Genomic DNA, 26,592 nt, shown 5'->3' on the forward strand with positions numbered 1-26,592 from the left:
GCCTCCTGAGTGCTGGGATTAAAGGTGTGTGTCACCATGCCCGTCTTTCTTTTTCTTTTTCTTTCTTTTCTTTTCTTTTTTTTTTTTTTTTTTTTGGTTTTTCGAGGTAGGGTTTCACTCTAGTCCAGGCTGACCTGGAATTAACTATGTAGTCTCAGGGTGGCCTCGAACTCACGGTGATCCTCCTACCTCTGCCTCCCAAGTGCTGGGATTAAAGATGTGCACCACCATGCCTGGCTTTTTTGTTTGTTTTTTTTTTGTTGTTGTTGTTGTTTATTTTTATGTATTTATTTGATAGTGACAGACAGAAAGAGGCAGAGAGAGAGAGAGAGGGAGGGAGAGAAAGGGACGCCAGGGCCTCCAGCCACTGCAAACGAACTCCAGATGCATGCACCCCCTTGTGCATCTGGCTAACGTGGGTCCTGGGGAATCGAGCCTCAAATCGGGGTCCTTAGGCTTCACAGGCAAGTGCTTAACCGCTAAACCATCTCTCCAGCCCTGTTTTTATTTTGTTGTTGTTGTTGTTTTTTGAGGTAGGGTCTTGCTCTAGCTCAGGCTGACCTGGAATTCAATATGTAGTCTCAAGTCTCAGGGTGTCCTCAAACTCACTACGATCTTCCTGCCTCTGCCTCCCAAGTGCTGGGATTAAAGGTGTGTGCCACCACACATTTGCTATTTTCATCCTTCTACATGCAGATATCCATTTGTTCCAGCACCATTTGTTAAAGAGGCTGTCTTCTCCAATGAATGTTTTTTGGCATTTTTGTTGAGAATCAGATGGTTGTAGCTGCTTGAATTTACATCTAGGTCCTCTGTTCTGTTCCATTGATCTATGTGTCTGTTTTTGTGCCAGCACCATGCTGATTGTGTTACTATGGCTCTGTAATATAGCTTAAATAAAGTATGGTGATACCAGCCTTATTTATTTTATTTTATTTATTTAAGAGGGAGAGAGAGAGAGAAAGAGGCAGATAGAGAAAGAATAGGCACTCCAGGGCCTTCAGCCACTGCTAATGATCTCCAGACACATGCACTACCTTATGCTTCTGGCTTACATGGTTCCTGAGGAATTAAACTTGGTTCCTTTGGCTTTGCAGCTTAACTGCTAAGCCATCCCTTCAGTTCCTGCCTTATTTTTTTTTTAATTATTTATTTATTTATTTGAGAGCGACAGATAGAGAGAGAAAGACAGACAGGGAGAGAGAGAGAATGGGCGCGCCAGGGCTTCCAGCCTCTGCAAACGAACTCCAGACGCATGTGCCCCCTTGTGCATCTGGCTAACATGGGACCTGGGGAACCGAGCCTTGAACCGGGGTCCTTAGGCTTCACAGGCAAGCGCTGAACCACTAAGCCATCTCTCCAGCCCTCCTGCCTTATTTTTGTTGCTTAGAATTGTTTTGGCTGTTAAAGGTTCTTTTGTGGTTCCAAATTAATTTTAGGATTTTTTTTTCTGTTTCTGTGAAGAATGCCATTAGAATTTTTTTAAATTAATTAATTAATTTATTTGAGAGTGACAGAGAGAGAAAGAGGCAGAGAGAGAGAAGGGTCACTCCAGGGCCTCCAGCCACTGCAAATAAACTCCAGACGTGTGTGCTCTCTTGTGCATCTGGCTAACATGGGTACTGGGGAATCGAGCCTCGAACTGGGGTCCTTAGGCTGCACAGGCAAGCACTTAACCGCTAAGCCATCTCTCCAGCCCAACAGTATTTTTATTTATTCACTTATGAGAAGGGGGGGTGGGTAGAAAGAATGGGAAGAATGGGTGTTCCCCAGCCTCCAATTATTTTGGACAAACTCCAGATGAATGCACCACCATGTGCATCTGGCTTATTTGGGTTCTGGGGAATTGAACTTGGGTCCTTCAGCTTCACAGGCAAGCACTTTAACAGCTAAGCCATCTCTCCAGCCCACCATTGGAATTTTGATGGGGATTCCATTTAATGTATAGGTTGCTTTTGGAAAGATTGACATTTTCACAATATTGGTTCTTCCAATACAAGAGCATGGGATATCTTTCCATTTCCTAGTGTTGCTTGCGGTTTCCCTCTTGGTGTTTTACAGTTCTCATTGTAGAGGTTTACTCCAAGGTACTTATTTATTTTTTTTTTTTTTTGAGGCAGTTGTGAATGGAATATTTCCCTGATTTCATTCTCAGCATGTTTGTTGTTAGTATATGGGAAGGCTATTGATTTCTGTGTGTTAAGTTTTGTATCCTGCTACGTTGCTAAAAGGGTTTATCAGCTCTAACAGTTTGCTGATAGAGTCCTTGGGTATATAGATATATAGAATCATATCATCTGCAAATAATGATAGTTTGATCTCTTCTTTTCCAATTTATATCCCTTTTATGTGTGTTTCTTGCCTTATTGCTATAGCTAAGGCTTACAGTATTGTATTAAATAAAAATGAGGGGCTAGAAAGACAGGGTGGTGGTCAAGGCACTTTCCTGTGAAGCCTAAGAACCCAGGTTCAATTGCCTACTACCTATGTAAGCCAGATGTACAAGGTGGTACATATGTTAGGAGTTTGTAGTGGCTAGAGACCCTGACACACCTGTTCTATCTCTATCTGCCTCTTTCTCTCAAATAAATAAATAAATAAATAAATAAATAAATAAATAAATAAATAAATAAAAGCATTAAAAAGCTTTTAAAAAGTAGTAACAGTTGACACCCTTGATTTATTCCTAATTTTAGTGGAAAAACTTAGCTTTTCTCCATTTAGTATAATGTTGGCTAAAGTTTTTTTTTAAGCATTTTATTTTATTTATTTATTTGAGGGGGGGAGAGAGAGAAGCAGAGGAAAGCAAGAAAGAGAGAGAAAATGGACATACTACTACAAATGAACTCCAGATGTTAAATAAAAATGAAAATACAACTGGTAATTTCAAGCACAGTAGCACATACTTGTAACTCCAGCCCTAAGGAAGCCAAGGCAGGAAAATTGTGAGTTCAAGGCCAGATGGACTGTATTAAACTACAAAATAGCCTGTACTATATAACAAGATCCTTTCCCTCCTCCCCCCTCCAAAAAAAAAAAAAAATCAAGCTATACATGGGTTTTAAAAGGTGAACTGGAAGCTTCTGGTTAAGATGGCGGTGTAGGAACCACACCAAAGCAGCCTAGGGTAGAAAAAAAAAAAGCAAAATACACTCTTCTACTAAAAAGTGAGGTGTAACAGAAATTACCAACAGCAGTAGAGGAGAGATCCAGAGCATCCAGAGCTGGCAGAAGCAGGCAGAAGCACCTCAGGCAGTGGTGGCATGAATTCCGTGGGGCCACAGCCATCAGACTTGTCCTGAGCCACAGGAAAAGCCAGGTGAGGAGTTTCTCAACTCACACCGGCCTCTGCAAACTCAAGAAACGTGAAGGGAGGACCGCAATGACCAACAGAGGAGCGGCTTGTGAGGAAGATGGCCACATGGACCAGTGGGAGAACTAGAGCCACCAGCCACAGTCTTCCCTCTCCCACCACCAGCACAAGCACCAGAGACCTAGGGAAGGGAGCTCACAGCACCCAGCACTGGTGACCACAGCAGCGACCCAGGGACCCAGCCAGCCTACTTGAACCCACAGTGCTGCAAAGAGGGACCCAAGTGGGAGTGCAGCATAACTGAGACCAAAACCATCCCAAAAAGTAACTGGGATTATACCAGGTCAGTACATGGCAAATAAGCCTGGTATATAGGCTTGAATCAGAAGTGCTAATTGCACCTTCCATATCAAGATAAATTATATGTTAAATCTGATGGACGGTCAGATTTGCCATTCTTAAATAAGCTATATTTTGGGCTTGTCATTTGCTGCTTCCTGGTTTATAGTGCCTTTGTTTCCTCTTCTGTTGTTCAATAGGGAAGGGTCTCACTTGGTCACAAGCTGACTTGGAACCCACAACAGACCAGAAATTCTCCTAGGTGACAGGATTAAGGTGTGGGGCAACACACATCCTAAGAGACAGTGACTTTGTTAGAGGATATGGTTGTCATAATACCAACTCTTACATAAATACTCTGTGCTGTTTTTCATTGAATGTGTACATTGTTTAGTTAAATTTTAGAATCTGTCTGTATTTTGTTCCACTCAACCTACTTGAATACTCATAGCAGGCAAACCCAACACCTAGGGCCACTTTCATAGATACTCTGAGAGTCTTAAGAGCCACACCTAGCACTGTAAAGTCCTACTTTAAAGATACATAACATCGGTTTGATTGATACATCTAATAATACTGCAGCTAACTAGAAAATCCAAGCATTAAGTTAATCCAAGATACAAAAATATATACATTATAACACAAGAAACACCAGAAATCAAGACAATATAAATCCACCAAAAATATGAATGTATCAGAAATGACCTCCAGTGAGAATGATTTAGAGGAAATGCCCGAGAAAGATTTCAAAACAATGATTCTAAACGTATTCAAAGAAGTCAAATAGGAAATCAAAGGAATCAAAGATGACACAGGAACCAATTTAATGAAATAAAGAGGTCCATACAAGACATAAATAAGGAAATAGAAATAATAAAGAAAAACCAGTCAGAATTACTAGCAATGAAGAACACAGTCAATGAAATAAAAAAACCCTATAGAAAAATCTCACCAGTAGAATGGATGAAGGACAGGACAGAATATCTAAGCTAGAAGACCAGGTGGCAGATCTAATACAGGCCAACAAAGAGAAAGACAAAACTAATAGGAAAGTATGGATGGGAATTTCAAGATATTTGGGACACTATGAAAAGATCAAACATAAGAATTCAGGGTATAGTAGAAGGAGAAGAATTTCACTCCAAAGGCATAGTAGCCATTTTCAACAAAATCATAGAAGAAAACTTTTCCCCAAATTGGGAAAGAGATGCCATTGTAGATCCAAGAATCCTTTAGAACACCAACCAGACAAAACCTGGAAAGAACTTCTCCTCGCCATATTATAATTAAACTACCAAACATACAAACCAAAGAAAACATACTGAAAGCAGTTAGAGAGCAAAACCAAGTTACACACAAAGAAAACCCCATCAGGTCCAGAGCAGATTACTTAACACAAACTTTAAAAGCCAGAAGGGCTGGGCGTGGTGGCGCACGCCTTTAATCCCAGCACTCGGGAGGCAGAGGTAGGAGGATTGCCATGAGTTCAAGGCCACCCTGAAATGACAGAGTTAATTCCAGGTCAGCCTGGACCACAGTGAGACTCTACCTTGAAAAAAAAAGAAAAAAAAAAAGCCAGAAGGGCTTGAAGTGATGTGTTCAAGTTCTTTGAAAGATAACAACTGTCAACCAAGGTTACTTTATCCTGCAAAGCTATTCATTCAAGTAGATGGAGAAATAAGGACATTCCACAACAAAAGCAGGCTAAAGGAATATTTGAAGACAAAAACCAGCTCTATAGAAAATACTGGAAAGAATCCTCCATGCTGAAGAGAAAGGCAAGCACACATACAGGGAAACTGGAAAAAACAAACCATACTCAAATGCTAGTTAATTCAAGAGAGCAAAGATAAAGCCAGTAGAACTACCAAAAATAAATGCACACCTTTCAACAACATCTCTTTAAAATTTTTTTTTGTTTTTATTTATTTATTTGAGAGTGACAAAGAGAGAAAGAGGCAGATAGAATGGGTGTGCCAGGGCCTCCAGCCACTGCAAACAAACTCCAGATACATGCTCCCTCTGCATCTGGCTTATGTGGGTCCTGGGCATTGAGCCTTGAACCGGAGTCCTTAGACTTCACAGGCAAGCACTTAACCACTAAGCCATCTCTTCAGTCCCATAATATCTGTTAATATCAAGGGCTTCAATGCCCCAACCAAAAGACATAGGTGTGCAGACTGGGTTAAACAGCAGGATTCTTCAATTTGTTGCCTCCAAGAAGCTCATCTTTCTACAAAGGATGGACAGTATGTTAGGGTGAAAGCTTGGCAAATGGTATTTCAAGAAAATAGGCCTAGAAGATAAGCAGGGTTTTTGATAAGGTAGATTTAAGTCCAACATTAGTTAGGACAGATAAGGAAGGTCACTTTATATTGATTAAAGGCACACTACAACAGGAGGACATTACAGTCCTAGACATATCTGCACCTAACATGGGGGCTTCCAACTTCATCAAACAAATGCTATTAGAACTAAGGTCACAGATAACACCAAACACAGTGGTAGTGGGTGACTTCAACACCTCAGTCTCATCAATTGACAGGTCATCCTGGCAAAAAACAGGCATCTGGATTAAATGAGGTCATAGAAGAAATGGACCTAACAGATATATATAGGACATTTCATCCAAATGTTGAATACATATTCTTTTCAGCAGCACATGGAACATGCTCTAAAATAAACCATATATTAGTACACAAAGCAAACCTTAATGAATACAGGAAAATTGAAATTATTCCTTGCATTCTACCTGACCACAATGGAATCAAACTACAAATCAATAGCAACAAAAGCAATAAAGCATATACAAAATCATGGAAACTAAACAATACATTACTAAATGATGTATGGGTCAATGAAGAAATCAAGAAAGAAATAAAAAAATCATAGAGTCAAATGATAATGAAAACACAACATATCAAAACCTTTGGGACACAATGAAGGCAGTCCTAAGAGGGAAATTTATAGCTTTAAGTGCCTATATTAGGAAATTAGAAAGATCTCATGAAAATGACCTAGTGCTTCACTTTAAAGCCTAGGAAAAAGTAGAACAAGGCAAACTGAAATTCAGTAGATGGGAAGAAATAATAAAGATTAGGGCAGAAATTAATGAAATAGAAACACACACACAAAAAAAAATCCAAAGAATCAATGAAACAAAGAGTTGGTTCTTTGAAAGGATAAACAAGATTGATAAACCCTTAGCAAATCTGACCAAAAGAAAGAAGAGACACAAATTAGTAAAATTAGAGATAAAAAAAGGCAACATCACAACAGATACCAGAGAAACTCAAAAAACCATAGGGACATACTATAAAAATGTATACTCCACTAAGTATTAAAATGTGAAGGAAATGGATGATTTCTTTGATTTATATGACCTAAATTAAATCAAGATGAGATTAGCCACTTAAATAGACCTATATCAAGTATGAAGATCCAAGCAGTTATCAAAAATCTCCCAACTAAAAAAAGTCTAGGCTCAGATGGTGAATTTTCCCAAACTTTCATGGAAGAACTGACACCAGTGCTTCTTAAACTTTTCCATAAAATAGAAAAAGAAGGAATCCTACCAAACTCCTTCTACGAAGGTAGCATCACCCTGATACCAAAACCAGGCAAAGATAGAACAACAACAACAAAAATTTACAAACCAATCTCCCTCATGAACATAGATGCAAAAATTCTCAACAAAATATTTGCAAACAAAATACAAGAATGTATCAGAAAGATCATTCACCCTGACCTAGTATGCTTTATTCCAGAGATTCACAGATGGTTCAACATATGTAAATCAATAAATGTAATACATTATATAAATGGGCTGAAGGACAAAAATCACATGATCATTTCATTAGATGCAGAAAAAGCATTTGACAAAATCCAACATCCCTTCATAATAAAAGTCCTACAGAGACTGGGAATAGAAGGAACATTTCTCAACATAATAAAAGACTATGACAAACCTACAGCCAACATATTTCTAAATGGGGAAAAACTTGAACCTTTTCCACTGAAATCAGGAGGAAGACAAGGGTGTCCACTGTCCCCACATTTTTTAAATATAATACTGGAAGTCTTAGCCATAGCAATAATGCAAGAAACACACATAAAAGTGATACAAATTGGAAAGGAAGTGGTCATGTTATCATTATTTGCAGATGACATGATTCTATACATAAAGGACCCCAAAGAACTACCAGCAAACTGTTAGAGCTGATAAACACCTATAGCCATGTAGCATGATACAAAATAAACACACAGAAATCAGTAGCCTTCCTATATGCTAACAACAAACACACAGAGGATGAAATCATAGAATCACTCCCGTTCACAATTGCATCAAAAAATAAAGTACCTTGGAATAAACCTAACTAAGGAAGTGAAGGATCTCTACAATGAAAATTTTAAAACACTCAAGCAAGAAATTGCAGAAGACACAGGAAATGGAAAGACATCCCTTGTTACTGGATCAGAAGAATCAGTATTGTGAAAATGGCAATCTTACCAAAAGCAATCTACACATTTAATGCAGAATTCCAATGGCATTCTTCACGGAAATAAAACAATCCAAAAGTTCACTTGGAAGTACAAAAAATCTTGAATATCTAAAACAATATTGAGTAACAAAATAAGGCTGGTGGTATCACCATACCTCATTTCAACCTATACTACAGAGCCATAGTAACAAAAACAGCATGCTACTGGCGCGAAAGCAGACATATAGATCAGTGGAACAGAATAGAGGACCTAGATGTAAGTCCAGGCAGCTATAGCCACCTGATAGTCAACAAAAATGCCAAAAATACTCATTGGAGAAAAGACAGCATCTTCAGCAAATGGTGCTGGGAAAATTGCATATTTATCTGTAGAAGGATGAAAATAGATCCTTCTCTCTCTCCATTTACAAGAATTAAGTCCAAATGGATTAAAGACCTTAATAAGAAACCTGAAACTCTGAAACTGCTAGAGGAAAAAGTAGGGGAAACCCTTCAACATAGTGGTCTTGGCAAAGACTTTCTGAATATAACCCCAGTTGCTCAGGCAATAAAACCACAGATTAAATGATGGGAGCTCATGAAATTACAAAGATTTTGTATGGCAAAGGACACTGTGAATAAAGCAAAGAGGCAACCTACAGAATGGGAAAAAAAGATCTTTGCCAGCTATACATCTGATAGAGGATTAATATCTAGAATATATAAAGAACTCAAAAAACTAAGAAATCAAACAAACCAGTTACAAAAATGGGCTATGGAACTGAATAGAGTTCTTAGAAGAAATGCAAAAGGCATATAAACATCTAAAAAATGTTCTATATCCTTTGTCATCGGGAAATGCAGATTAAAACTACATTGAGATTCCACTTCATTCCTGTCAGATTGACAACCATCATGAAAACAAATGACTGTAAACATTGGCAAGGATGTGGAAAAAGAGGAACCCTTCTACACTGTTGATGGGAATGCAATCTGGTCCATCCCTTGTGGAAATGAGTGTGGAGGTTCCTAAAACAGCTAAAAATAGATATACCATATGACCCAGCTATAATACTCTGAGGCATATATCCTAAGGACTCATCTCACTACCTTTGAGATACTTGCTCAACCATGTTTATTGTCACTCTATTCACAATAGCTGGGAAATGGAACTATCCTAGATGTTCCTCAACTGATGAGTGAATAATGAAGATATGGCATATTTACACAATGGATTTCTACTCAGCGGTAAAGAAAAATGAAGTTATGAAATTTGCAGGAAAATGGATGAATCTGGAAAGGATTATACTAAGTAAGGTAACCCAGGCTCAGAAAGCCAAGCATGGCATGCTCTCTCTCATATGTGGATCCTAGCTACAGATGATTGGACCTCTGTGTGAGTAGGAAGAAAACTGAGTAGCAGAGGCCAGTAAACTAAAAAGGAGATATAAAGGGAATAGGAAGGAAGGGAGGGGGGGACTTAATAGGATGGTATTGTATAGATGTAAGTAGAAGAATAGATTAATGTGGGTGAAAAGGCCCAAGTGAGGTCAGGGGAAGAGATTGAGTAAAGGAAAGGTGGAGGGAGGGCTAGTCAAAATCTAAGATGATAGAAATAAGTCATTTGGAAACCTACTTTTTTGGACAATGGAACACACAGGAGCCATAGATTGTTACTAGAAAAATTCCAGTGCCAGGCATGGGATACCTTCCAGTGAGTTGTTAGCCAGGGAGGTCCCTGATGTCCCCAAAATATTACAGGCCATTGCCGAGGCCCTTGGTTTCCCTCCAGGAACAGATGGTGAGATGCTATTACTGAAGACTCCACATACTTGGGCTACAAGGCCACTGAAAAATCCTGCTGGAACTGAGCTGAAAACCTCCATGTTACCAACTGACAGAAAGCTGCAAGAAGACATTCTGCATGCAGTTCAGTGGGGGAGAGAGAAATCACCAGTGAAGATACTCCACAGTGGACACTGCAAGCCTTATATTTGTCCAGCCAGGCCAAATGAGCCAATGGGTCCAATAGTGATATGTCTGTCATGGTGGAAACCAACTGTCCTCTACTTTGACTGGAGGTCTGCTCCATAGGAGGGAATACATCTCTGGTACTGAAAACCTAAAACAGGGATAAGCCATGAACCCTAGGAGTGTTATGTCTTTTGCTGTCTGGCTAAATGTATATACTGTGCTCACCAAACTACCCAGTTAGCACTTCTCTTAATGTTCATACCCATATATTAATACTACTCTCACTTTTGGTAGAGAACCTTCTCTTTTCAGATGGCAGTGACATTGGGATGACTCAGAAGGCATCATGGTTCTGGGAAAGAAGTGACAGAGGAGTGCTCAGCCCTGAAATATCTCTTATCACACCTTCCAAGGCTCAGGGCCCATTGTGGAAGAGTAGGACTCCTTACAATGTGCTCCTCCAGACACAAAGTGGCCTGGATATCCATGACCTCACAGTGTCTGACACTACCTACACAAGACCATCATAATAGGAGGGAAAAAATCATGACATCAAAGTAAAAGAGAGACTGATTGAGAGGGGGAGGGGATATGAAGGAGAGTGGAGTTTAAAAGGCATAAGTGTGGGGATGGAGGGCATTACTATGGGATATTGCCTATAATTATCGAAGTTGGTTAATAAAAAATTAATTTAAAAAAAATGAACTGAAGCCATGTGTAGTGGTGCATGCCTTTAATCCCAGCACTTGTGAGGCAGAGGTAGGGTCACCATGAGTTTGAGGCCACCCTAAGACTACATCCTGAATTTCAGGTCAGTTTGAGCTAGAGTGAGACCCTGCCTTGGAAAAAAAAAAAAAGAAAGAAAGAGAGAAAGAAAGAAAGAAAGCAAACTGAGCAACCAGGCATGATGGCCTATGCCTTTAATTCCAGCACTTGGGAGGCAGAAGTAGGAGGATCAATGTGAGTTCATGGCCACCCTGAGACTGCAGAGTGAATTCCAGGTCAGCCTGGGCTAGAGCAAGACCATACCTTGAAAAAAAATAATTATTACTTGCAAGCAGAGAGAGAGAGGGAGAGAGAGAGGGAAAGGGAGAGCAAGTGTGGGAAGTGTAGGTGCACCCCAGCCTCTTGTCACTGCCAGTGAACTCCAGACAATGCACCACTTCGTGTATTTGGCCTGGCTTTGTGGGGTACTGAGGGATTGAATCCAGGTCAGCAGGCTTTGCAAGTAAACACCTTTAACTGCTGAGCCATTTCCCCAGCTCATTTATTCAACTTCTGATGTGCTGGAGATTGAACCTTGTGCCTCACACCAACCAGGCAAATACTACACTGAAGTGTGCTCCCCAAGTCCTATCTTAGATTTCCCCTTACTTTTCAATGTATGGTAAAGCAATCACTTTCCCTCTAATTATGCTATGCTGTGACCACGTGATTGGTTAGACTTTTTCTTGCTGAGGGGAAAATTTAAAGGAGGAAAGATTCATTTGGTTTTAGAGGTTTCAGCCCGTGCTGCGGGTCTGTGGAGAGGGGGAATGTCATGGCGGTTGGAGTGTGCGGCAGGGAAAAAGTTGCTTCTGTCGAGTTGGTCAGAAAGCTGAGAGATATAGGAAGGGGTCAGAGACAAGATACCCCACTTTATCTACTGTGATCCTACCTTCTAGAATTTCTACTATCCCCCAAAGTACCATTATAAACGGGGGGTCAGACCTTCAACACACGAACCTGTGGGGGACATCTCACAGTTGAACTATAACACCATAAGTTCCAGTAGCTAGTACTTGAACTGGTGATGCAGAGAGGCCAAATGGGGCAAGTGAACCCCAGAGTTTCCTCAGTTAGGCAGCTGGGGGCCCACTGGGCTGGCCAGTCACCACCTTACTTTTAGTGTTCCTTCCTTTAGCTGGTTGAAAGTGGTCCGCCACTGTCCTGATAAATAAGAGGCCGGTGAGGGTGGTGATCAGGGATGTCTGTGGTGGTATGAACTGTATGTCCCCCTAAAACTCATGGGTTTCGAATGCTTGGTTCCCAGACAATGGCAATTTGGGAGGTGGAGACTGGCTGAAGGAGGTGTGTTTTGGGAACAGGCTTATGGGTGTTAGAGCTAGCTCCCCCCCGTGGCGGTTTGAATAAGGTGTCCCCCATAAACGCATGTGTTCTGAATGCTTGCTTCCCAGCTGATGGCAGTGTGGGAATTGGATCCTTACGGGAGGAGGGGTGTTACTGGGGTGTGCTTATGGGTGTTGTAGTGAGCTCCCCCTTGTCAGTGTTTGGCACACTCTCCCGCTATTGTTCCCTTGATGTTGGCCAGGAAATGGTGTCTAGTCTCTGCTCATGATGTGTTTTTCCCTGCCATCGTGGAGATTCCCCTGGAGTCTGTGAGCCTACATAAACCCTTTCCTCCCGCAAGCTGTTTTTGGCTGGGTGCTTTCTGCCAGCCATGTGAAGCTAACTACAACATCCCCCTTGCTAGAGTTTGGTTCACTGTCCTGCTGCTGTGGCAGAGGTGGTGTCCGGCCTCTGCTCAAGCCATGCTTCCCCTGGCATCATGAGGCTTCCCCTTGAGACTTAAGCTAAAAATGAAAGCTTCTCCCCTATAACTGCTTTTGGTCAGGTGCTTTGTCCCAGAAATGAGAAGGTGACTCCAGCAATTTCCTTGCAGCTCAGGAAAGATTTCCTCCTTACACCTTTTTTTTAAATTAATATTAACATTTATTTATTTTAGAGAGGAAGAGAGAGAGAGAGACAGAAAGAGAGGGGGCAGGGGAAAGAGGCAGAGATAGAGAATGGGCATGCCAGGGCCTCCAGACACTGCAAATAAACTCCAGACATGTGCCACCTTTTGAATCTGGCTTACGTGAGTCCTGAGGAATTGAATCTAGGTCCTAGGCTTCATAGGCAAGTGCCTTAACTGCTAAGCCATTTCTCCAGCCCCCCCTTTTTTGTTTTGGTTTGCTAACACTTATAATTGGAAATTTATAACGGTTGTAGGAACAGTATAAGGTACTCCCCTGTCCGTTACCCATGTTCACCAATTATTTGCTTTTGGCCCCATTTACTTTGACTTTTTCTCTAGGTATAATTTTCTTTGCTCAGTTTTTAGTATAATGTGTGTGTGTGCGCAGGCGTGCGCATCATGGCACATGTGTGCAGGTCAGAGGACGATCTTGGGTGTCGGTCCTCCCCCTCCCCCTTGCTTGGAGCAGGGTCTCTGTTGTTGTGGATGTGGATACCAGGCTAGGGATCAGTGAGCTCCCAGGGATTCTCCTGCCTCCTGTCACTGTAGGATGACTGGGCTCCCGGAAGCGTGCTGCACTACCTGGCTTCTGGGGCTCTGAACTCAGGTCCTCATGCCTGTGCAGCAAGAACTTTACCCACTGAGCCATCTCCCAGCCCTTAGTTTTTATTTTGTTTTACTTTTTTTATTTTATTCATATATACTTATTTTTATTTTTGAGAGAGGAAGAGAATTTGCACACCAGAGTCCCCAGCCACTGCACTTGAACGCCAGGCGCTTGCAACACCTAGTGGGCATGTGCAACCTTGTGCTTCCCCCACCTTTGTATGTGTGGCTAACGTGGGATCTGGAGAGAGATCGAACATGGGTCCTTAGGCTTCACAGGCAAGTGCTGTAACTGCTATGCCATCTTTCCAGACTCTGCCCCTAAATTTTTACATATTAAACACATTTTCTATTTTTGAAAATATTTTATTTCATTTGCAAGCAGAGGGAGAGAGCGAGAGATTGATGGATTGATTTAGAATGAGTGTGGTAGGACCTCTAGCCACTATAAATGTCATCTGGTTTTACTTGGGTACTGGTGAATGGAACCCAAGCTGTCAGGCTTTGCAAACAAATGCCTTTAACCAGTGAGCCATCTCTCTCCAGCCCTCAGATACCTTTTTTGGAGTATTGATTGATAATGAATCATATAGATCACAGAAGAAAGGGGACACCCTGTGCAGAGTTGGACATAGAGATTTTAATATATGAATAATTACATAAACACATTCATTGTGTCTTTCCTGTTAACCATTTTAGAATAGAACATTTGGATTCAGATGATCTAGCCAGATTTCCTGAAGTGGTATTTGGATACCTGTCACCAGGCATGATTGTCATCAGCACACCAAACTTGGAATTCAACCCCCTTTTCCCCACAATGACCCTAAGGGATGCAGATCATAAATTTGAGTGGAGCAGAATGGAGTTTCAGACCTGGTAAGTTTGGAACCTTTTTTGTGTATTTGGTTGGAGTCATGCTAGAGTTTAAAGTCTTAGGCATTAGCTCTGAGATTATCTGTCTGTCCATCCATCCATCCATCCATCCATCCATCTATCTATCTTAAACACACACACACACATCTTTTTTTGTGTTTGTGTTTTCAAGGTAGGGTCACGTTCTAGCCCAGGCTGACCTAGAATTCACTATGTGGTCCCAGGCTGCCCTCGAACTCACAGCAATCTTCCTACCACTGCCTCTTGAGTGCTGTAGTTAAAGGTGGGTGCCACCAGGCCCCACTGTGTACCTTATCTAAATTGTTTCTTGCTTTATTCCAATAATATGTAATTATATAACTTACCATATAATAATATTGTAAAGGAACCCCCCCCCCCCATTTGGGCATCTGTGGAAAGAGTGTGGCTACCTGATGCCACATAGTGGAAGTCTCTGTAGGGTTAGCATGTGACGGGAGCAGAGAGAGGTCTGCACTATGAGGTAAGCCTGAGGCCCGTGTCTAGGGAACCTCCTGGCTTGTTCACCTTTTGTGCTGTAATTGTAACTGCACCTAGCTCAGGATGTAGCCTTTGTGGTGTCCTTGTCTCCTGTGCATAACGTTCTCCTTCCTTCCATATATTCCTGTGATCACTTGGAAACTGAAGTTATGCCACTGCCTCTGCTCCTTGTAGAAATCAAACAATTCCTGTGACGTGACATCATGTGGTGGTATAGGAATGTATAACCTAGATGTTTATTTTAGTTTTTAAATTTTTAATTAATTTATTTATTTGAGAGAGAGGGGGAGAGGGAAAAAGGCAGAGAGAGAGAGAGAGAATGGGTGTGCCAGGGCCTCCAGCTGCTGCAAACAAACTTGAACCGAGGTCCTTTGGCTTTGCAGGCAAACACCTTTACTGTTAAGCCATCTCTCCAGCCCTTAATTTATAAGGCATTGATTCACTATGTAGTCCAGGCTGGCTTTGAACTCGTGATCCCCCTGCCTCTGCTTCACAAGTGGTTAGATTACAGACATATGCCTCCACATGTGGCTTTGAAATATTTTATTCCTTGTGTTTCCTGTTTCTTACAGTGCTACTGGTAGAAAGTTTTAAGAATAAATGTATGTGTTGTTTGTGTATTGAGTGAGTGCAGCAGCTGTATGCGTAGAAAGATGACTTCGCTTGGGTATTTTAACTCCAGGGCCTCCCAAGTGGCGCACCGCTACAACTACCACGTGGAGTTCACGGGGGTAGGAGCACCCCCAGCCGGAGCTGAGCATGTTGGATATTGTACCCAGATAGGTGTCTTCAGAAGAAACAGTGGGAAGGCAGCCGAGTTGTGTGTGTCAGAGCAGCATGACCAACATGTTTACAAAGTGGTGAGTAAACTTTGTGAGGTAACTGCCAGTGCAAGAAGTACATGGGGTGCCGGGCGTGGTGGCGCACGCCTTTAATCCCAGCACTCCGGAGGCAGAGGTAGGAGGAGCGCCATGAGTTCGAGGCCACCCTGAGACTACATAGTGAATTCCAGGTCAGCCTGGGCTAGAGCGAGACCCTACCTCAAAAAAGCCAAAAAGAGAGCTGGAGAGATGGCTGAGCAGTTAAGCGCTTGCTTGTGAAGCCAAAGGACCCCGGTTCAAGGCTTGATTCCCCAGGACTCACGTTAGCCAGAAGCACAAGGGGGCGCATGTGTCTGGAGTTTGTTTGCAGTGGCTGTAAGCCCTGGCATGCCCATTCTCTCTTTTTCTCTCAAATAATTAAATAAAATAAAAACAAAAAATTTTTTTAAAAAAGCAAAAAGAGAGAGAGAAGTACATGGAATTGGATGATGAACATTTTATTTATTTATTTATTTGGCTAAGAGCCCCCAAAGTAGAATGGAGTGTAAATGACCTATTTTGAGACTCATCGCAGAAAGATCCCAGGACTAACAGGATGTCTGTGGCATCCTTTGAGACTGGCCCCTAGACATTTCTCAAGGCATGTTGCAGAGAGTTGTTTCTTAATTGGAAGTTGGAGGCCTTCTTCCCTGAGTGCACCTCCTTGCTAATCTCTTGGGATTATCAGCAGCAATGAAGCCGGCAATAGCTTCTTTCCAGCTCAGTTTGGGAAATGATTAGAAAGGAGCCTGGCCTGGGGAGGGTCTCAGTGGTGGGGTGCTTGCCCAACACCTCGGCTCCCTCCCTAATGCACACACACATACACCCGAACCACTCAAAGCACGCATTCTTCATTTTAACTGAACTATTTTTCTTTTCCTTGCTTTTTTTTCTCTGGTAAGTGTTTTAGTCTATTGTCCCTAGTGGTCTTGACTTCCTGTGTCAAATAATTCTCCTGCCTCAGCTTCCTAAGTAACTGGGATTACAGGCATGTGTTACTGCTCCTAGCTGGAACCAATTTTCCTTTGATGTCATGTTGTGGTTTGAACATAAAGTGTCCCTCATAGGTTCATGTGTTTGAACACTTGGTCCCCATGTGGTGGCAATGCTTGGGAAGGTTTTTAGAAACTTTAGGAGGTAGAGCCTCACTGAGGAAGTAGATCACTGAGGGGAGGCACTGAGGTTTTCTAGCCTGGCTCCACTTCCTGCTTATTGTGTTACCATGTGATAAGCTAGCCTGATGTGCCTTCCCCACCATGATGGAAAGTATCCCTTTGGAACTATAAGCAAATACAAATAAAAAATATAAATATATGTAAATAAATATATAAAAATAAATATAAATAAAAATATAGAGACTAAGATCTGCCCCCAAACACACCTTATGACTAGAACCCCGGATCCACCTCCAGTGATATCTCCTCCAGCTGGGCAGCTGAAGACCCAAGTTAGAAGCTTAATTCTAATAAAACACCCGAGTCTGTGGGACTATATATTTACACAGTCACATTCAAGCTACTATACACACTAAAGCACAATTATATCGAAAGTCCAGCTTGGTGAACCAATGAGTTTATTGGGATTTAGTAAGCTTCATATTCCTGGGATGAACAGTTAAACCAGACAGTTTATAGGAGGAAGGGTTTGCTTCAGGTTAGAGATCCAGGGAGAAGTTCCATCACTGGTGGAAGAAGCTAGATCCCCCTCCTACATCCAAGTGGACAGACAGCACCAGCCAGCACCACAGGCAAGCAGTGGCGAGACAGCAGGGACCAGGCAGGGGTCAGACCCTCTGCACACCTTCAGGCTGGAAATCAGACCCGCCCCCAAACATACCTTAGGGCTTGTCCCCAGGATCTGACCCCAGTAACACCTCTTCTAGCCAGGCAGCTGGAAATCCAAGTTACAAGCTTTTAAAAATACTTTATTTTTATTTATTTATTTGAGAGAGAGAAAGAGGCAGAAAGAGAGAAAATGAATGAATGCACCAGGGCCTCCAGCTACTGCACAAACTCCAGATGCATACACCACCTTGTGTATCTGGCTTACGTGGGTACTGGGGAATTGAACGTAGGTCCTTTGGCTTTGCAGGCAAACACCTTAACCGTTAAGCCATCTCTCTAGCCCTACAAGCTTTGATAAAACACCTGAGTCCATGTTATGCCCAGTTCCCGGCACCCCCAGTGACCACCAAGGAGAACCAAATACGTATGCAAGGGCAAGGAGCTTTAATTTGGGCTTAAGCTCGGTCTCTTTACCTTTACCAACACAGTGGGTCTTCACAAGAGCCTGGAGTAGTGGGAGGGTAGGGTTTTTATAGGGGTTTGAACTTAGAAGAAGAGGATGGGTACGTGATTGGTTGATTTAAACAGTAACTGCACTTGTACTCTTCTGGTTGGCTTAGGATTTTGGCAGGCAAAGTTGGCAGGCGGGAGCTAGTAACTAAGCAACCTCTGTGGTGATTGGCTAAACAAGCAGCAATAACATTTGTATGTATTTCGATTGGCCAAGACAGGGAGGTAGGCGGGCTAAATCTCTTAACTGGCCAGGGCAGGGAAGTAGGAAGGGCAAGTCTCAGGTGTCCTGGACCAGGGCCAGGGCAGCTGTCCCTTTGTTTCTTTGTTTAAGCTGAAACTTGTAGTTTAGGCCTAACCAGGGCAGCACTACTAAAGCCTGTCATGGCATCCTTCAGTTTCTGGGTCCTTCATCCGTAGGTGGGAGAACATACATTCAAACTACCACATTGGGGTTACTTGCAGGGCACAGATGAGGGTTACCTACAGGAGTGTGGGGAGACTCAACGGCCTCCGCCTGACCACAAAGCAAAGCCCACCCAGCGTAGTAACATGGCTCGCGTCTGCAAGCTGCGACCCAGATGTACTGCACTGCTTAGAGGCAGCGGGGCCGCTCAGTCTCCCCCCCCCAGCAGTGGTCTACTCTTCCTGTCCCCCTGGGGAGATCTGGTGGATCTTGTAAGGTTTGGGAGCTTCCTGAGACTTCTGAGGCCTCAGGCCAGTTCACTCTTTGAGCTTTAATGAGCTTCCCTCCAGGATGCGCTCTTTGCATTTGGAGGAAATGGCTGTGCAACAGAGGGCAACACACAGCAGAAAGATATGACAGATGTGCCACTTGGCAAGAAAAGGAGCAAATTTGAAATTTTTTACAGTATGCTGATACTATAATTGTTAAAAAAAATGAGCACCAGCCCCAAGTGTAGTGGCGTACGCCTTTAATCCCAGCACTTGGAGGGTAGAGGTAGGAGGATCCCCATGAGTTCAAGGCCACCCTGAAACTACATAGTGATTTCCAGATAAACCTGAGCTAGAGTGAGACCCTACCTCGAGAAACTAAAAAAAAAAAAAAAAAAAAAGCAAACAAGGAACAACAACAAAAAAGACACACAACAAGGATGAGCACCACAACCAGGAACCTCCTGTACTGGAACAGTAGGAAAGAGGCCTCGCGGGCAAGAACCCGCCCATTGAAGGCTCCTGCGTGTGAACATGCCGACACTTAAAAGGAGAAGACCTGTAGGGGAAAATACCTCCAAAGAGGTTTTCACTTCAAAACCAGCTGCATAAGAAAGAAAGTGTCCTCACAGACTCAGCAAACAAGGCACACCGAGGCCAGTGTAACTGAGGTCCAAGGAGCTTGGCAGCAGAACTCGGCTACACTGTCCATCTGGTATTGGTTTTACAGGCACAAAGAACGCAAAATTGAGCTGGTCATGCATGCCATTTTGTTCCATGGTGTCAGAGAGCTGACTGCTCAGGCGAGGCTAGGCGGTGTGCGGCAGGGTTGGATTCCCTGGAAGGAGGCCTCAAAAGGCCTGTGTGTGAAGACGAAGCCTGAGTTGGGGTGGAGACCCTTCCAAGTTGTGCTGGCTCTTCGGAAGAAAGCTGCTGGTGAAGAGTGAAGTCAGCTCAAGAGAGAGGGCATATGTGCTACAGGTGGCCTAGCTGGCGGGGTAGGGCTACCCAAGCCTTTGGAGTCCAGACGACTCCATCATGAGTTTGAGATACCCAACATGGAGCTGCAGGATTTGGTGTTCTCCCTGCTAAGTTTCGATCTTGCTTTGGCCCAGTCTTTCTTTGCTGTGCCCTTATTTCTCCCTTTTGGAGTGGGAATGTTTAGTCTATGCCATAATATGTTGGAAGCACGGAATTTGTTTATGTTGTTATAGTTGAGAGATTGCCTTGAGTCTTAGAGGAGACTCTGGACTTTTGAGCAGTGTTGGGTCTTTAAGACTGTGAGGATTCTGTAAAAATTCTTAAAAATGTTTTCGAGGTATGGTTTTAATCTAGCTCAGGCTGACCTGGAATTCACTATGGAGTCTCAGGGTGGCCTTGAACCCACAGCAACCCTCCTGCCTCTGCCTCCCAAGTGCTGGGATTAAAGGCATGCACCACCACATCTGGCAACTCTGAAGACTTTTGAAATGGGATGGAATGCATTTTTCTTTTTATTTTTTCTTTTTCTTCTTTCTTTCTTCCTTCCTTCCTCTCGTTCTTTCTTTCCACAGAAAGAGGCAAAGACAGAGAGAGAGAGAGAAAAGGAATACGTGCACCGGGGACTCCAGCCACTGCAAACTCCAGACACATGTGCCACCTTGTGCATCTGGCTTACATGGGACCTGAGGAATTGAATCTGGGTCTTTTGGCCTTGTAGGCAAGCGCCTTAACCACTAAGCCATCCCTCCAGCTTCCAGCTCGCATTTTCTTTCTTTCTTTTTTTTTTTTTTCGAGGTAGGGTCTCACTGTAGCCCAGGCTGACCTGGAATTCACTATGGAGTCTCAGGGTGGCCTCAAACTCATGGAGAGCCTCCTACCTCTGCCTCCTGAGTGCTGGGATTAAAGGCATGCACCACCACGTCTGGCTGCATTTTTATTTTTTAAAAATATTTTATTTATTTATTTAAGAGACAAAGAGAAAGAAGCAGATAGAGAAAAGAGAATAGCCTTGCCAGGGCCTCTAGACATTGCAAAATTTCTACCTCATTAGTCTTATAGCTTCTTTTACATCAACTCCTAGTCTTAAAGTCTCATTTATAGATACTATTTTTTTAAAAAAATATTTTATTTACTTATTTATTTGAGAGATGGAAAGAAAGAGGCAGGTAGAAAGAAGGAATGGGCACACCAGCACATCCAGCCACTGCAAATGAACTCCAGACACATGTGCCACCTTATGCATTTGGCTTACATGGGTACTGGGGAATTGAACCTGGGTCCTTAAGCTTTCATAGGCAAATGCCTTAACTATTAAGCCATCCATCTCTCCAGCCCTTAGACTCTTATATCCTTTAACCTAGATGGGATGTAATCATGACAGCACTCAGGTGAATTTTAAAAATCTGTCAGGCTGTCTGGATTAGGAAAGCCACACTGTAATTTACCACATGTAAAAAAAAAAAGAAGAAGAAGAAAGAAAAAAAGACCCTCAAATTATATACCCAGCAATGACCCTTTAGCAGAATTAGCTTTTTTATTTTATTTTTATTTTTTGAGATAAGGGGTAAGGTCTTGTTCTAGCCCAGGCTTACCTGGAATTCACTGTGTAGTCTCAAGTTGGCTTTAAACTCATGGCAGTCTTCCTATCTCTGCCTCCAGAGTGCTGGGATTAAAGGCATGAGCCACAAGTTAGCGTTATAAAAGTAAAAACAGGGCTGGAGGGATGGCTTTGCAGTTAAGGCATTTGCCTGCAAAGCCAAAGGACCCAGGTTCAATTGCCCAGGACCCACATTAGCCAGATGCACTAGAGGGCACACACAACTGGAGTTCGTTTACAATGGCTGGAGGCCCTGGAGCACCCATTCTCCCTCTCTCTCTCTCTCTTCCCCTCCCTCCCTCCCTCCCTCCCTCCCTCTCCCTCTTTCTCTGTTAAATAAATAAATATTTAAAAAAAAGAAAGAAAAAGAAAAATCAGCAATTAATCTCTCCTTTTCCCAGGCAGGATCTCACTCAAGCCCAGGCTGACCTAGAATTCATTATGTAACCCCAAGCTGGCCTCAAACTCATGGCACTCCTCCTACTTTAGCACCCCACCCCCCACCCCAGTGCTGGGATTAAAGGCATATACCACCATGTCCAGCTGTGAAAAGCTGATTTTTTTTGGTTTGTTTTCATTTTTGTGGAGGTAGGGTCTTCTACAAGACCAGGCTGACCTGGAATTCACTATGTAATCTCAGGCTGGCCACGAACTCATAGTGATCTTCCCAACTCTGCTTCCTGAGTGCTGGGACTAAAGGTGTTCACCACCACGCCCAGCAGAGAGCTGCTTTTTAAATAACCAAAGATGGGGGTGTCTTTGAGAGCTTGAGATTGTCAGAGCCTTATCTCAGTAAACTCAGCTGTCCCACAAAACTTCCACTGAGGCAGGTGCCTCCAGGCTCTTGTCTTATGAATTCAAGGAATGAAATCCACACACCAGAGCATAAGGTTCAGAAAGCATTTTTTGTTTGTTTTTTTGAGGTAGGGTCTCACTCTAGCTCAGGCTCACCTGGAATTCACTATGGAGTTCAGGGTGGCCTCGAACTCACAGCGATCCTCCTACCACTGCCTCCCGAGTGTTGGGATTAAAGGCGTGCGCCACCACGCCCAGCTCTAGAAAGCTTTTATTAGGTTATAGGTAGAACTTAAGAAAGGAAGGCAGAGCTCTTGCCCAAGGAGGCTAGAGGGAGTTGGAGAAGCCTACCTTGAGACTTGGGTTTCGTTTTTCAAAACTTATTTATTTATTTGAAAGAAAGGGAGAGAGGCAGATAGAAAAAGAGAGAAAGAGGGAGAATATAGACACACCAGGGCCTCTAGCCACTGAAAACAAATTCTAGATGCATGTGCCACTATGTGCATCTGGCTTACATGGGTACTGGGGAATCCAGCCTGGTATATATATATATATATTTTTTTTTTCTTGGTTTTTCGAGGTAGGGTCTCATTCTAGCCCAGGCTGACCTGGAATTCACTATGTAGTCTCAGAGTGGTCTCGAACTCATGTCAGTCCTCCTACCTCTGCCTTCCAAGTGCCAGGATTAAAAAGCATGTGCCACCACACCTGGCTTGTCCTGTTATTTTTAAAAAACATATTTATTCATTTATTTGAGAGAGAGAGAAAGAGAATGGGCATGCTTGGGCCTCCAACCACTGCAAAAGAACTCCAGATGCATGCACCCCCTTGTGCATCTTGGCCCGGTATTAAAAAAAAAAATCATATTGAGAGAGAAAGAAAGAAGCATATAGAGAGAGAAAGAGAATGGGCGTGCCAGGGCCTCTAGCCACTGTAAATGAACTCCAGACACATGTGCCACCTTGTACATTGGCTTACATGGGTCCTGGGGAATTGAATCTGAGTCCTTTGGGTTTACAGGCAAGTGCCTTCACCGCTAAGCCATCTCTCCAGCCCCTGTTGTTGTTGATTTGAGGTGAAAGGCCCAAGAATTCAGAAGCCCAGAAATATTATCACGCTCCAAAGAGAGCTTAAGCGGGCCCCTGCATACCTCAAACTCCAGGCTTTACTCTCTGTTGGAGCAAGTAAAGAATCCCTCTTCTCATTATATCAGAGCCCGCTCCTAATATAAAACTAGGTAAAAAAGGGCATGAGATAGCCCACAAGGATGGGAAATGAGTAATGAAGTGAACCACTTATTTGGTTTCTGTAAATAGCCTGCACCATAAGCCTTAATAGCCTGCACCATAAGCCTTAATAGCCCACACTGTAAGCCTTAGTACGCACCATAAGCTGTAGCAGCCTGCCTCAGACCACCAAGGTCATGGGAGGCTGATACCACACTCTGCTACCCCCACCTAAGGACCTGCGCAAATGCTGACCTCCAAGGTCACAGGAGACTGCTACCACACTCTGCTACTCCCACCCAAGGACCTGCGCAAATGCTGACCACCAAGGTCATAAGAGAATGATTGGTCCACGAGGGGCTTGAACAAATTAAACTAATTGGCTTAAAAACTATGGAGTGGCACAAACTGACTGGCTCGCACCCCACGGGCTCCTGATGTTAAAAAAAATGATTGGTCTAATGCACAGGCTTTGTTAGAAACCCTATAAAAACTGTCCCGTTCCTGCATTCGGGGCTCTGCAGTCCTCTACCCCTGTGAGGTGTACGACTGTGGGCCCCAGCGTGCTTGGATTAAAATCCTCTTGCGGTTTGCATCAAGACCGCTTCTCGTGAGTGATTTGGGGTGTCGCCATATCCGGGCAGAGCGTGGGGTCCTCGTTTTGGGGGTCTTACAGAGGCAGAGGCTCACTCCAGCCCAGGCTGACTTGGTACTTACGCTGTAGCCCAGGGCGGCCTGCCCTTCTCAGTCATCCTCCTACCTCAACCTCCCAGATGTTGGGATTGAAGTCCTGGGCCACCATGCCTGACTGGCCTTGAGGCTTTGCAGCCCAGTCCACTTCCTGTTTGTCTCCTGCTCTCTGCCTTTGGATGCAACATGAGGAGCTGGCCTGCCATGCCTCTTCCACCCTGATGGAAAGTAACCCTTCTGAAGTAAATTCAAAAGTATAAGGCAGTGGCTAGGCATGGTGGCACACATCTTTAATCCCAGCACTTGGGAGGCAGAGGTAGGATTGCAGTGAATTTGATGCCACCCTGAGACTACGTGGTGAATTCCAGGTCATCCTGGGCTAGAGGGAGAACCTACCTTGAAAATCCATAAAAACAAAACAAACAAAAAAGTGTAAGTCAAAATGAACCCTTTCCTTTTCTTTTTTGTTTTTTGTTTTTAGAGTTAGGGTCTTACTCGAGCCCAGGCTGACCTGGAATTCATCATGTGTGGAGTCTCAGGCTGGCCTCAAACTCTCGGGATCCTCCTCCCTCTGCCTCCCGAGTGCTGGGATTAAAGGTGAGGGCCACCGCGCCCGGCCCTTTCCTTTTCAGTTGCTTCTGGTCAGGTATTTGTTGACAGCAGTGAAAATAAGTGATGCACGTCCTTTTCCTTGTGATAGTGATTAGTGTGAATTGGAAGACACCTGGCTGAGAGAGAGGCGGCTCTGGAATCTAAGCGAATCAGATAACTAATGTCGTCTGGGTTTGACTCCCAGGTAGCTAAGGCGTTTGCAGTGAGTAGGGTGTGACGTGCACCCCGTGTGTACGCGTGCTTAATTCTTCCGTTTTGCCTGTACCCTGTTTTGTTTTTCTTCGCTTCAGGTTTACACGACCACCTACCCAAGCTTGCAGCAGGAAAGGGTGCTCAAATTTGTGCTGGTTGGGGAACTGCTGGTCCAAGTGGAGCACCTGCGGTTGCGGCAGCAGCGGATGCTGCGGGAGGAGAAGGGGGCGCGGGGTCCTCAGCCGCAGGCCCCGCCCCTGCTGCTGGGCGCCGTCTTCACGGAGGCGGAGCAGGCGCGGATAGAGAGCTCCCCCAAGCCCTTCTGCGAAGGAGATAAGTTCTGCATACCGCTGCGGAGGCTCCTGGCCTACCCCAAACTGCACCGCCTGCGCCTCGACGAAGACAGGATGCGCCGCCTCATTGCCGACTCGGTGTGCCTGAGCCGGGACGGCAGCGCCGTCGTGGTCGACCTGCACAGCGCCTGGGATCGTTGGCCAGAGGAGAACTGAGCCCCCCGTGTCTCCTGAAGCCCAGAGTCGCCGTGATCGTCGGGCTGGGCTCACTTACAACTTGAACTTTGTATAGTTGGCATTCAAGTCAAATCTCGGAAGTTTTAACACAAATCGGGTCCTAAACTAGTTGGCAGTGATGTATAGACGTATAGAGTGCTTTTTTTACCTGAGAAAAAGGGTTAGGGTTTAACTAGAAGTGGTATGCTTTCCTTTAAAATTTGGTTTTTTCTTTGATATTTATGATAATGAAAAAATTTTGAACTTTACACTGATTTTGGTATGAGAGCTATGTGTTGACTGTGACATTAAAAATTTGAAATATGATCAGATACACTTGAAAACCTTTTTCCCTAGGGTTGGGTGTAGTGGTGCATGTCTACAATCTTAGCACTTGATGGCTGAGGCAGGAGGATTGTGGATTTAAGGCTAGCATGGATACACAGTAAGACCCTGAAAACCACAACCTGAAAACCTCCCAACTGTCCCCAGAGGTTATCAGTAGCCATTGTATTAGGCTTTCCTGGGGAGATATGAATGAAGGTTTGATGGCTGCTAGCAGGCATGAGCAACAAAACAAAGTAACAGGGCTGGAGAGATGGCTTAGTGGCTAAGGCACTTGCCTTCAAAGCCGAAGGACCCAGGTTCAATTCCCCAGTACCCACATAAGCCAGATGCACAAGGTGGCACATGTGCCTGGAGTTCATTTGCAATGGCTGAAGGCCCTGGTGTACCCATTCTCTCTCTCAAATAAATAAATAAAGTAACAATTACACCAATGTCCAACTTGGTGAGTTAAAGAGTTTATTGGGGTTCCTTACAGAGTGGGGTGAGGAGGACTGGAGGCCAGCTCCATCGCTGAAACTCGGCCCAGCATAGGTGACCACCCAGCAAGCTGCACCTCGAGCTGACTGCCAGCCTTGCGGGCAGCTCAGCCGGCGGGAGAGGGTCTGTGTTCCCGCAGTGAGCTGTGCCCGCTTCCCTAAACCTGGGGGAAGCGTTTGTGTCCTTGTTTCTGAAGCTTCTTTTGACCTGTTTACCTCCCGAGTCTCAGGGACTTCCTCCCTCTCAGAGTGAGTGTTGCAGTTGGGAGGAACTTGCCATACAAAAGTAGTTAAAAAAAATCTTTTTAGAGTTCTTTGTGTTAAAGTCTGCCAATCATATTATGACTAAAATATCATATAAAAAAAGAATGTAGATGCTGGAGAGATGGCTTAGCGCTTAATGTGCTTGCCTGTGAAGCCTGAGGACCCAAGTTCCATTCCCCCAGTGCCTATGTATAAGCCAGACACACACTGTAGCATCTGCATCTGGAG

General features: G+C 43.8%; 1 protein-coding gene across 1 annotated transcript in view; it reads left to right on the forward strand.

The window, feature by feature from the left end:
* The window catches only part of Henmt1 (HEN methyltransferase 1), a 38,159-nt gene extending 12,556 nt beyond the window's left edge, over positions 1-25,603 (forward strand). The window contains exons 5-7 of the mRNA XM_045137863.1: positions 14,150-14,329; positions 15,528-15,705; positions 24,866-25,603. Coding sequence (XP_044993798.1) covers positions 14,150-14,329; positions 15,528-15,705; positions 24,866-25,276 — 769 coding nt within the window. The 3' untranslated portion in view covers positions 25,277-25,603. The remainder of the gene's footprint in view (positions 1-14,149; positions 14,330-15,527; positions 15,706-24,865) is intronic.
* Positions 25,604-26,592: the final 989 nt, after the last annotated feature.

The sequence above is a fragment of the Jaculus jaculus genome, chromosome 19, assembly GCF_020740685.1.
Source record: "Jaculus jaculus isolate mJacJac1 chromosome 19, mJacJac1.mat.Y.cur, whole genome shotgun sequence".
Classification (NCBI taxonomy): domain Eukaryota; kingdom Metazoa; phylum Chordata; class Mammalia; order Rodentia; family Dipodidae; genus Jaculus; species Jaculus jaculus.